The sequence below is a fragment of the Perognathus longimembris genome, chromosome 28 (genome assembly GCF_023159225.1).
Source record: "Perognathus longimembris pacificus isolate PPM17 chromosome 28, ASM2315922v1, whole genome shotgun sequence".
In the NCBI taxonomy this organism is placed as follows: Eukaryota; Metazoa; Chordata; class Mammalia; order Rodentia; family Heteromyidae; genus Perognathus; species Perognathus longimembris.
In genome coordinates, this window is record NC_063188.1 from 56,684,595 (window position 1) to 56,697,850 (window position 13,256).

Here is a 13,256-nt window from a genome sequence, read left to right on the forward strand (position 1 = left end):
GTTTTTGTAGGTGGGTATTCATATTCTTATGAATTTCTTTATGTTCTTTTTTTTCCAGTCCTGGGGCTTGAACTCAGGGCCTGAGCACTGTCCCTGGCTTATTTTTGCTCAAGGCTACTAGCACTCTACCACTTGAGCCACAGTGCCACTTCCGGCCTTTTCTATATTACGTGGTGCTGAGGAATCAAACCCAGGGCTTCATGTATACGAGGCGAGCAGTTTACCACTAGGCCCAGCCCCTCTTTAAGTTCTTTGTAAAGAGAAATAGTAGTCACTAGAAGCAATGTGGACAGATTTTTGTTTTGATGGAAGGAGGGAAGAAATGTGTTGGGGAAAGGGTCCAAAATTTATTCATCTCCTCCTCCCCCAAAATCCTTAGGAGGATTATCTTTTCTGTCTAAAAAGGTGTATTTGGAGAATAGAGGAACTATCTCTTAAGAAAACATGCATTCTTTGTAAAAAAAAAAAGTCCAAAAATTTAGTTCACTCCCAGCTAATCCTTGGCTATATAATTGCAAGAGTTTCTTTGCTCCTCTGATTCTCAATTTCTACTAAATTCCAAGGTAATATATTTGGGCTTTGAAAATTACAGGATGCTATGGACTGCCCTGATAGACTCTCTGATGTGTCATTCTTAAAGTGTGTGTGTTTGTTTGTTTGTATGTTCACATGCATAAATGAATTTCCCTTCCACACATAAAAAAGCAATGTCTGAATTGTGGTGCTTTTAACTGAGAAGTAACAACATACTTAATCGATGCAGTATGTAGTCTCAAGAAATGGATGTTTTTCTTTATTTTTGTGCCTATAAGCAAAAGAATATTTCTTCCATGTTTCATGTACACTCATAGACAGTCTAAGTAGTTATCTAATGTTATAGAGAGAATGAATATAGTAGCACCGCTGAAAATTAACTTAGTTCTTAAGACAGGTTCTCTTGGTCTTCTGCTTTGGTAGCTTTTTGGGGGGGAGGGGGAGGTGGCTCACAACTGTAAATTCTAGCTACTCCTGAGGCTGAGATCTGAGGATCACAGTTTGAAGCCAGAGTGGGCATCAAAGTTCATGAGATTCTTTAAAAAAAAATTATTGTAGGGCTGGGAATATGGCCTAGTGGCAAGAGCACTTGCCTCCTACACTTGAAGCTCTCAGTTCGATTCCCCAGCACCACATATATGGAAAACGGCCAGAAGGGGCGCTGTGGCTCAGGTGGCAGAGTGCTAGCCTTGAGCAGGAAGCAGCCAGGGACAGTGCTCAGGCCCTGAGTCCCAAGGCCAGGACTGGCCAAAAAAAAAAAAATATTGTAAAGATGATATATGGAGGGGTTACAGTTATGTAACAGTACATTTCTTTTTGAATAGTGTCATCTCTCTCTCATTTTATCCCATTTTTTCTCCTCCTGACACCCCTCTACCCATGAGACTCTTATCTCCAGTTAACACTAAAAAGCCAGAATTGGAGCTGTGGCTGAAGTGGTAGAGTGCCAGCCCTTGAGTGAAAAAACTAAGGGTTGGTGTCCATGCCCTGAGTTCAAGTCCTAGTACTGGCACAAAAATAAAAAACAAAAAAGGAAAACATACTGATATGGTTACAATAATCAATGCTGCTAAGTAGAAGTAAAATTAGGGATAATCCAAGAACATTTGAGTTCTGTAATTTATTTGGTTTATTAAAGAAGTACTGACTTTTCACTTTAAAAAATTACTACATTTTATCAGTCTAGCAGTTCTCTTTTACTAAATTATACCTCTAAATCATGCTTGCGGGGTAGATAAGTCATACCTCTAAGACAGTATTATTTTTTAGGAGGTCAGTAGTACTAGGATTTGAACTCAGGATGTGTTGCTAGACAGATATTCTACCGTTGAGCCACACCCACAGCCCCTTTTTGTGCTGGTTATTATTATTATTATATAAAGGTAATGTACAGAGGGGTTTCAGGTAAAGAGTGTACTCCTTTTTGGACAATGTCACTTCTTCCCTTGTTCTCTCCCAGTTTTTCCTCCTGTCCCACTCACTATACTGGTTATTTTTTAAGATAGTGTCTGGCTTCCTACCTAGATGCTGACCTGGCCCCAAATGTGCCCCCTTTAGGCTTCCTGTGGTAACTGGATGAAAGACATGTGCCACTACTCCCAGTTTCTTTCCACTGAGATGGGATCTTGTAGATTTTTGTCCCTGGGTGGGGTCTGGACTGTGGTTCTTAAAATGTCAGCTTCCCATATGACTTGAAACAAATGATAGGTGTGTGCCACTCTGCCCAGCTGTTGGTAGAGAAAAGGATCCTTTCTGCCCCCTATCATCCTACTATCCTCCTATTCTCAGCCTCCCAATTAGATAAGGTTTTAGACATTATCTTTTTTTGCCAGCCCTGTGGCTTGAACTCAGGGCCCAAGCACTCTCTCTGAGCTTCTTTTACTCAAGGCTAGCACTCTACCACTTGAGCCACAGTGCCACTTCTGGCCTTTTCTGTTTGTTTTCTACTGAGGTATCGAACCCAGGGCTTCATGCTTGCAATCACTCTACCACTATGCCACATTCCCAGCCCAGTATTATCTTTCATTTGTTTTTGTTTGGTTTTTTTTTTTGCCAGTCCTGGGGCTTGAACTCAGGGCCTGAGCACTGTCCCTGGCTTCTTTTTGCTCAAGGCTAGCATTCTACCCACTTGAGCCACAGTGCCAATCCTGGCTTTTTCTATATATGTGGTGCTGAGGAATCGAACCCAGGGCTTCATGTATACGAGGCGAGCACTCTACCACTAGGCCATATTCCCAGCCCCAAGCAGCATTATCTTTTAATACTATGAATTAATGCAGACTGACATATCTCCCTGATTGCCTACTTAGTATCTATCCATTGGCCACAAGAATCAGATTTGATTGGTAGATTTATACACTGGATGGAGAAAGAATTGTTTAGTTAACCTTCAGACAAACTAAACCTGCCAGCATCTATGTATTCTACCAGTAAACTTGCTTGAAGTGCTCTCTTTGTATGGTCTTTTAATGTTTTCTAATTTCAACAAAGGAAATAACACATAATGAACATCAAATTTTAAGGTTTTTGCAGGGGCATTGAAGTCAGGGCCTGATACTTGACTAGGCTAGCACAATACCACTGAGCCATTCCTCCAGCTCATCTGGTTTTCCTACTTGAAAGGAAATAAGTGTCTCAAATGTTTATTACAATAGGAAAATTAAAAAATACATATTGAATAGAATATATGGAATTAGTGTTGGCATTTGCTATTTTTTTTAAAGAAACACCTTCCCTCCCCTCCCATCCTGTCCCCTCCCCTTTATCTTGTCAGTTGTGGGGCTTGAACTTTGGGCCTGGGCACTGTCCCTGAGTTCTTCAGCTAGTATTCTGCCACTTTGAGCCACAGTGCCACTTCCTGCATTTGCTATTATATAGGAACGAGGGCCTTACATTTGAGTCTTTTCATTTTTTGAGTCCTACCAGTTTTTGGACCCAATAATCCGCATAGAATTAAACACATAAAGATACATTTCTTTTCAAGTGTGGGGTTTATTTATGCATGAATGAAGCATTACTAGATGGAGATTAAATATGAGTTTAATGTGATATATATATATATACCTCCCGTACCTTCATTTAATCAGTAAGTATGTTCTTTTACTAAATTCCCATTCAGTTTGGATACTAGTAGAACTTACTGAAAGCCATGGAAAGTGTGTGTGTGTGTGTGTGTGTGTGTGTGTGTGTGTGTGTAATGTGTGTAATGTGTTGTGGTAAATAGGAAGTTATGAGTTTCAAGTATAGTGTTGCTCTGTGCACTGGTGGCTCACGCCTGTAAATGTAGATATTCAGGAGGCTGAGATTTGAGGATTGCAATTTGAAGTCAGCCCAGGCAGGAAAGCCCAATTAACCACCAAAAATCTGGAAGTGGAACTGTGGCTTGAGTCATAGAATGCAAGCTTTGAACAAAAGAGCTCAGGGACAGTGTCCAGGCTCTGAATTCAAGCTCTAGGACTGGTATGTGCGCACGTGTCACATGATGAGCGCGCACACACATACACAGAGTGTGTGATGTATATTTTATGGCTGTTTGTAATTAATTTAAAGCACATATTGAACTTAAATCATTTCTAGTGTAACAATTGACGATAGAATTAAGGGAATGTGATCTAGAAGAAGAAAATAACTATTATTTTAACCTCTCAATAGGATACCATACTTGCAGAACTTCTACAAATACATAAAGAACACATTGTAGGATATCATGAACATGACTCTCTGTTGGACCACAAAGAAGAGGAAGAGTTGACTGAAGAAGAAAGAAAAGCAGCTTGGGCTGAATATGAGGCAGAAAAGAAGGTAGTTGATTCAGAATGCTATTTTTGGGGAGGCTGTTTCATAGAGGAACAGGACTGGAGAAATGAGAGAGTAATGGGGGCATGTTATGAAAATGTTACAACAAAACCTTCTTATAATATGATTTTGGGGCCAAGTATGGTGATAGATGCCTATAGTCCCAGCTATTTGAGTGGCTGAGGCAGGATAACTTGAGATGAGCCTGAGCAACACAGTGAAATTTGCCAATTTTGAAAAAGAATAAAAAGGCTTTTAGTTTGGAGATTTCTGTTAGTCATTTTAAAGCTCAGTAAAGAAGATATCACAAGAATTGTATTCACTGCCTTATTATGTAACTGTACCTCCTTTGCACAACACCTTGTCAATAAAATTTAATTGATAAAAAAGATCAGTAAAGAAGAAAATGGTCCCCTTTAAAGAGGATAATCTTATGAGTCTTCAGATACAGGGTCTCAATTGTGAGTTTCCCATTTATGAGCCTTAGCTACCTTTGAGAGGAGGAGGAAGATAGGAGAGAAAAAAAGCAGAAGTATTAGCTGGGTGCCTGTGGCTCACACCTGTAACCCTCGCTATTCAAGAGGCTGAGATCTGAGGATATCAGTTTGAAGTCAACCCCAGTGGAAAATCTGTGAGACTTTCATCTCCAATTAACCCCCAGAAAACTGGAAGTGGAGCTTTTGCACAAAGTGGTAGGTATCTATCTAGCCTTGAGCAAAAGAGCTCAAGAATAGCACCCAGACTCTTGAGTTCAAGCCCCACAATCAACCAAAACCAGCCAACCAAACAAACGTTCCCACTTAGGAGAGAATCATGAAGGTACAATGCCTATGTGCACCTGATCATATAAAATAATAATTATCTAAATGAATTCCAGGAAATGGAAAGTAGGTTTTTTTGCTTGTTGTTCTTGTTTTCTTTTTGTCTTGTTTGTTCTTTTATCTGTCTTTGAGAAGGTTGAGGTGGAGGGAACAGAAATGGAGGGATAAAGGGTGAACAACAAATGCAGCAGTGGTACTCACTAGATACTATGTTGAAAATGGACTATACAACTTGTTGGATGGGGATGGGAAGGAAAAATCAAGAGAGAAGAAGGGAAAGAGTGATATTGTCCACAAAGAAATATACTGTTGCCTGGTACTGGAAGCTCACACCTGCAACCCTAGCTACTCAGGAGGCTTAGATCTAATGATCGCATTTCAAAGCCAGCCTGGGTGGCAGGAAAGTCTGTGAGACTCTTATCTCCAATAAACCACCAGAAAACTGTAAGTGGTACTGTGGCTCAAAGTGGTAGAGCACTAGCCTGGAGCAACAAAGCTCAGGGACAGTACCCAACCCTGAGTACTAGCCCCACCACAGACAGGAAGGAAGGAAGGAAGGAAGGAAGGAAGGAAGGAAGGAAGGAAGGAAGGAAGGAAGGAAGGAAGGAAGGAAGGAAGGAAGGAAGGAAGGAAGGAAGGAAGGAAGGAAGGAAGGAAGGAAGGAAGGAAGGAAGGAAGGAAGGAAGGAAGGAAGGAAGGAAGGAAGGAAGGAGAAGGAAGGAAGGAAGGAAGGAAGGAAGGAAGGAAGGAGTAATATTTTCCACTGAGTGCTTGCTGAATTGCCAGTTGAAAGGTAGCTGTATTTTTAGTATCAGAACCCTCATCAGTACTAGCTTGCTGGCCTTTAGACTTGGAGGTAGAAGTTGCTTTAATATGTATGCTATGAAGTCTGTATTTGGACTAAATATCAGAACATGAAGTATGTTATTATTGGACATTAGTGTCAATCTTCAGCAGCAACTTTACTTCAAATAATTCCATGTCTGAAACAGCAGTCCACTCGAGCAAAAAGGGACCTGAACATTTGAAACCTTATCCTAATACCTGAATCCTTTTTAAACTCCTAGTGCATTGTACCAAACTTCTTTAACGTTAATGTGCTGTTGGGAGTCTCAGCAGAATTCATTGAGTTGCCTCATTCTGTGGGAATTACCAGAAAAAAAGAGAGTACACCTTTAGGGGTTAAAGCTTTCTGTGTAATAAGATCTTGGTTTCGGGTGAAAAGGGTGTTTTGTTTGTGTGTGGAAGAGTGTTAATAATTTCCTAGATCTGAGACTGTGGGTTCTTTTCTAAATCAGTAGGTGCTGTCAAATTTCAAGTTTTGAATCACTGTGAAAAGTGCACAATTTTTTTTCTTTTTTGTTTTTAGGGACTGACCATGCGTTTCAACATACCAACTGGGACCAATTTACCCCCTGTCACTTTCAACTCTCAAACTCCTTATATTCCTTTCAATCTGGGAGCCTTGTCAGCAATGAGTAACCAACAGCTGGAGGTATGTTGTGCACTTCATGTGAATTCAAGATAATTGCAAGTGCCTTGTTGCAAAGTCTCCTCTTTGGGAATATCCCATTCTCCACAAGATCACCTCTGGATAGACCTAGACACTTTTCTTTTTTTTTTCCCTTCCATTTCTTTATTGTAAAAGTGATGTACCTAAGGGTTACAGTTTCATATGTAAGGCAGTGAGTACATTTCTTATCTAACTTTTTACCTCCTCCCTCATTTTTCCCCTGCCTCCCTCTCCCCACTTCTTTCCCCCAATGAGTTGTACAGTTGGTTTACACCATATAGTTTTGTAAGTATTGCTGTTGCATTGGTTGTCTTTTTATCCTTTGTCTCTATTTTGGTATTGCCTTTCCTTTCCTGAGTTCCAATACATGTATATACAATATTCAGGGTACTAAAATCATTTACAGTGATATCAGGGGTAAAACCACAGGAAAGAAAGACAAAAGAAAAAGGGCATAATTTCACATGGTATGTTGAAAATAACAGCAACAATGATAAACCACTTGTTTCCATAACTTGGAGTTCATTTCACACTTTTCTTTTTTATTTATCAACCGATATAATTTGTTCAGAGCACAGGGGAATCAGCCCTTGAATGAATGATGAATTTTTAATTAAGGAACAATAAGACAGCTGAATAGCTAAGAAAATAGCACTATCTTTAGTGATTAAATATTAGGAATCAATTGCTTGTCTAATGTTCAAGAGCAAGAGAAATAGATTAATTTTCATTCTAATGTGATGTATAAGGCACCATTAGTATTATGGAATACTAATATGAAATAGAAAACTGGAGCTGGGAATGTCACTTACTGGTAGAATACTTGCCTAGCATGCATGAAGCCCTGGGTTTGATTACTCAGTGCCACATACACAGAGCAATTCAGAAGTGGAGCTGTGGCTCAAGTGGTAGAGTGCTAGCCTTGAGCAAAAGAAGCTCAGGGACAGTGCTGAGGACCTTATTAGTTCAAGCCCCAGGATTGGGGAAAAAAAAGAAATAGAAAACCAAAACTGCATATGAATGAACCAGGAAAGGTTGAGTTTTCTGTACAGATTATTTTGAATTGAATCTGATTTCCCCTTTTAAATGTACTTATGGATTTATTTAAATGATTAAATTATTGGTTCAAGAGAAACAAAATTTTATCTTCCTAAAAAGACCCTTCTGGTATTGATGAGTTTTACTCTGTTATTGAAGTTCACTTTTTTTTTTTGCTCTCTTATTTTCATTTCAAAACCAAGTGCTGTAAATGGGCAAGAGGAAGGTGCTGGCTTTCTACCCTTGCTAACTTATTTTCTACATTCTTCTAGGACCTTATTAATCAAGGAAGAGAAAAGGTTGTGGAAGCAACCAACAGTGTAACAGCAGTGAGGATTCAACCTCTTGAAGATATCATTTCATCTGTAGTAAGCAAATTGACAAGTTGTCACATTTCAGCTCCCAAATTGTCACCTCCTCTTCTGCCATACCATTTGTTTGTGTATTTAGCTATTTATTTCTTTATGTTGGAGACAAGGTCTTGTGTAGCTCAGGCTGGCCTCAGAATCAAGATCCTTGTGCCTCTGCCTCCCAAATGCTAGGTTTCTAGGGATGTACCACCATGTCCAGCTGTTTTAATTTTCAATTATTGTTGCATTGCTACATGGGAATATAGCAAATTTTCTTTGAGAAAAAAGAAGTCCTATAATTTGATTTATACTGGCTAAGTACTACTAATCTAGATCATAGCTCCAAACTATCCATTTTTTATGCCAATGTCAGGGCTTGAACTCAGGGCCCGGAGAACTTATTTGGCATTTTTGCTCACTCAGCATTTTTGCTGCTGGACTCTAGACTCATCTTTTTCACTTTCCCCCCCTAATCTGGCTTTGAAATATAGTCTTCCGATTGGGGCTCCCAAATAGCCAGAATTACAGGCATGAGCCACCAGTGCCTGGCTATAATCCAATAATTTTTGTTGTTGTTTACGAAAGAAGTAGGACCTAAGAACTGAAAAATATAAAAAGTATGTGCATATTATTTGCATAAACACATTTTAATTACCATTTGCACTAATGAAATCCAAATAGTTATTTCACTCCAGAAATACTGTACCATAGTGGACAACTTTAACACTGTGCTTTCACATCACTGCTTTCTTTAGAAAATAATTAAGGCAAGGGTAGAGAGAATTTGTAAAATCTTGAATATCTTTAAGTACCATAGTGATTTCCCCCCAAATGTACTGCCATAAGGAGTAAATGGATGATTTTTCTTTTAGTGGAAGGAAAACATGAATCTCTCTGAGGCCCAAGTGCAGGCATTAGCCCTGAGTAGACAAGCCAGCCAGGAGCTTGATGTGAAGAGGAGGGAAGCAATCTACAATGACGTATTGACAAAACAGCAGATGGTAAGAATTCTCACTACCTCTAGGTTAGGTTTACTTTTTTTGAATTATAATATTACAGATCTGTGTAACTCTATCAGTAACCATTCCTCCTATAGAGAGGATGGATAGTCACATTGATTATTCTAGAAGGTTTGTCAGAAACCTGGTAAAGATAATTCATCTGTTTGGAAGGTGCGAGCACTTCCCAGTGCTGATTTCACTCAAAATCAGCAAAGGATCTCTTCTGTTATAATTCCATTGTTCACACAGCATAGATATTTAAGAACGTTTGCCAGATTTTTACCACCTTTGCCACTTTTAAATGACTTCTAAAATGTAGACTTTGTGGTATATTTAATTTGAGAATGAGAGGTGGAGCCCTCATTGCACGTTCCTACTATATTACATAATTCTTCAGAAAGCTAGCATATTCCAGAATCCTTGATCGTCTTTCCCAGCCCTGTGCCAGCCATCTGCCTCACACTGCACTGGGAAATTTCAACTCTTGACACCAAGGGAATCAATTTCTGTGGCATGAATTTTACTTCGAAAGCACGACACAATTGTGTGGTTTTAAATGATCTTAGGAAATGTGAGACATTCCAGGTAGGAATTATTCCTACTACAAATACTTTTCCCTTTGGTGTTTGTCACTGAAATGTTTATTTGCCTGTCATCATGTGAAATATTCAGAAGAATGACAAAGAAATGAGACTTGACAAAAAAAAGTGCTGTAACTAATACTTGAAACTAATCACAGTTCCAGGCAGGTTACTATGGCAACTAACCTAAATGCTGCTTGCAGTACAATAGTCAAGTCATTAAGAGAATTTAGCCTTAAATGGTGTTACTAACTGGTTTCTACAGTAATGGGCCTATGAATGCCATCAAATTAGTAATGGTGATAACAATAATGTGTTTTCCTTTTGGTATGGTACCCCCTGAACAAATTGATTTTAACTCAAAACTTGATCCTTGCCTCTTGGAGACAAGTCATACACTTGTAACAGCTTCCTCCCCCCGCCCCCCCCCCCCAGTTAATCAGCTGCGTCCAGCGAATACTTATGAACAGAAGGCTCCAGCAGCAGTACAATCAGCAGCAACAGCAACAAATGACTTACCAGCAAGCGACACTGAGCCACCTCATGATGCCAAAGCCTCCAAATTTAATCATGAATCCTTCCAATTACCAGCAGATTGATATGAGAGGAATGTATCAGTCGGTGGCCAGTGGGATGCAGCCCCCACCACTTCAGCGTGCCCCACCCCCCATGAGGAGCAAAAACCCAGGACCTTCCCAAGGGAAATCAATGTGATTTTGCACTAAAAGTTTAAAGGATTGTTAAAATCATAGAAAGATCTTTTATTTTTTTAGGAATCACGACTTAACAGAACTCAACTGTATAAATAGTTTGGTCCCCTTTAATGCCAATCTTCCATATTAGTTTTCAATTTTTTTAAATAGGGCATACCATTTCTCCCTGACGTTTGTCAGCGATGTTGCCTAGAATCTTCTTACACACATTGAGTACAGAAGATATTTCAAATTGTTTTCAGTGAAAACAAGTCCTTCCATAACAATAACAGCTCCCCAGATTTCCTCTCAAATTTTTATGCCTGCTTTTAGCAACCGTGAAATTGTCATAAAACTAATGAATTTAGAAAAAGAATATAAAGATTTCTATATTCGTTCTTTACATATGAAAACCACACAGCTGAGTTCTTAGAGTTGATTCCTCAAGTTAATGAACTACTTTTGTACTTAACCCATTTCTGGATTAGGGTAACTGAAATGATCTTAAAGTTCTTTTGACTGAAGTCTGAAACTGGGTTCCTGCCGATTTGTATCTGTGGTTGAGAGTTGGAAACTAAGAATTATCCTTGACACAGAATAGTGTGCAATATCTTTCAATCCTATTACTACCCTAAAGTCGAGGAGGAGTCTGGCAGGTAGCGTAGCATTGTAGAAACAGCCTTAAGTACAGCCTAAGAAGAGAATTCCTTACTCTTCTAGAGTGTTTCTGCCATTTTTTATTTTCAGTTCTTGTGCTGAAAGAATTCCTGGTAAACTTTCAGGGTTGTGGATTCTCTTCCCCACATGAATTTTCTTTCTTTCCTCCTGGCACTGATACAAAGCACATCTCTTCTCTGCACGGTGCCAGTGCTAGTGCTTCATCCTGTTGCTGGCAGTGGGATGTGGACTGAGAAAATCAAGTTCCTAGCATTTGGGGAGATGATCGCTGAAGTGGTGGTTGTTGGTTTCGCACCCTGTTTTTAGAAACAACACCAAAATGGCAGAAGCATTGCTGACTTTAAGTTCACATCAGGAATGTGCTTGAACAATTCCCAGTACTGTCAGTATTGTGAGATAGATAATTCCTCTTTTTTAAAGATAAGGATCACTGGCTTCTATGCTTTTCTGTTCTCTCATCACTGTTCTGTTCCCAAATTTCCTTACATTTTTTCTCAAAAAAATTTAGAGCTTGTATATATATATATATATATATACATACATACATGTATATATATATGTATTTTATTTTCAGTTTAGATCTGTGAGGTGACTTCTTAATGGAAATTAATTAATTCACGTAGAATTCTTTTTTTTGTGAAATTTTACTAAAAACCCATTACATTTCTTTGTCTTCATCTAGGCTTTTTTTTTTAAAAACATAATTTTATTCATATTTGTTTTGGTTGCTTGAATTTCCTAAAGAAAAGGATTGTTTTTGACTACCAGAGTCAATTCAACATGGCAAAACCATTTTTGAGATGGTGATTAAACAGGTTAAAAACAGCTAAAAGAATTCTGGGGTGGGGTACGGCAGGGGGAGCTGCATAGAGTATTTGCTTTGCTCTCACTGGATTAGGATGAATTGAACATTAGGAAAAATTGTTTGGAGTCATTTGGATCTGAAAGAGGTTTCCATTTTTATCTTGGAAGAACTTCATGGGAAACTGTGCACATGCACTAGAATGATAATACAGAACTTGTGAGGTCCAGTGACCCACCCCCTGCCCTCCAGTGATAAAATGTCACCAACCAAGTCTGTGGATTTAAATATTATGCCAACCATATAATGAAATTTATTTAATTGGGATGAGTGTCGGGGGGGCACAGACGTGTGTTTACTTTAGAAGAAATGAAAAAGACAAGATTTTTGAAATAAATATCTGAGGCTAGTAGTCTTTGGGCCAACTGTTACCAGTTGGTATTTCTGTAAGTCCAGTTTACTTTAAGCCTGATTTACCGGACCTGGGGATTTTCAGCATGGTCTAATTATTTACTCAAAGCTATAGATGTGAACATTGTAAGCAACCTTCTAAACGGTTTCATTGTGGATTCCACTATGAATTTAAAGAATGATACTTAGAAGGCCTAATTGGAATCAGAGTTTAAAATAAAGCTTGGACCACGTTGCATACACTTTCCTCACTTGATATTTTTAGCTGCATAATCTGTACTTTGAGTATAACATCAAGATTTAACAAATAATCTGAAGATAAAAATCACATCAAATACTAAAAAAGGCTCATTTTTTATATTTGTTTTAGATGTTTTAAATAGTTGCAATGGCTTAAAAATGACGATTTAAAATGTTGCTTGTAATACAGTTTTGCCTGCTAAATTCTCCACATTTTGTAACCTGTTTTATTTCTCTGGGTGTAAAGCGTTTTGCTTAGTATTGTGATCTTGTATATGTTTTGTCCCAGTTGTATAGTAATGTTTCAGTCCATCATCCAGCTTTGGCTGCTAAAATCATACAGCGGGGAAGACTTGCTTTTGTTTCTGTTAGACTGCTTTTTGGTTCTGTATTGAGTATCTTAAGTACTGTAGAAAAGATGTCATTTCTTCCTTTGAGGCTGTTTTGTAATATATATAAGGACTGGAATTGTGTTTTTAAAGACAAGCATTCAAGTATGACAATATACTATCTGTGTTTTCACCATTCAAAGTGCTGTTTAGTAGTTGAAACTTAAACTATTTAATGTCATTTAATAAAGTGACCAAAATGTGTTGTGGTCTTTATTGCATTTCCCCAGCTTGGAAAAATCTGTGCACATACTGTTTCATAGAAGATATATTGCTTTTGATGTCCTGTGTAATGATGGGGATGCTTTTGCACACTTAGTTAATTTAATACTGGGATATCAAGGAGCTTGGATTTTGAATGTTGTATACTAAAGTCTGTAAAAGGAGACCTCTAACCTCAAAAAGAATTTA

The 13,256-nt window shown here is 38.5% G+C and overlaps 1 protein-coding gene across 7 annotated transcripts in view; it reads left to right on the plus strand.

The window, feature by feature from the left end:
* The window catches only part of Atrx (ATRX chromatin remodeler), a 163,518-nt gene extending 150,470 nt beyond the window's left edge, over positions 1-13,048 (plus strand). For all 7 annotated transcript variants that reach the window (XM_048336717.1, XM_048336718.1, XM_048336720.1 and 4 more), the window contains 5 exons: positions 4,186-4,335; positions 6,520-6,645; positions 7,974-8,069; positions 8,924-9,052; positions 10,069-13,048. In XM_048336717.1, coding sequence (XP_048192674.1) covers positions 4,186-4,335; positions 6,520-6,645; positions 7,974-8,069; positions 8,924-9,052; positions 10,069-10,347 — 780 coding nt within the window. In that variant the 3' untranslated portion in view covers positions 10,348-13,048. The remainder of the gene's footprint in view (positions 1-4,185; positions 4,336-6,519; positions 6,646-7,973; positions 8,070-8,923; positions 9,053-10,068) is intronic.
* Positions 13,049-13,256: the final 208 nt, after the last annotated feature.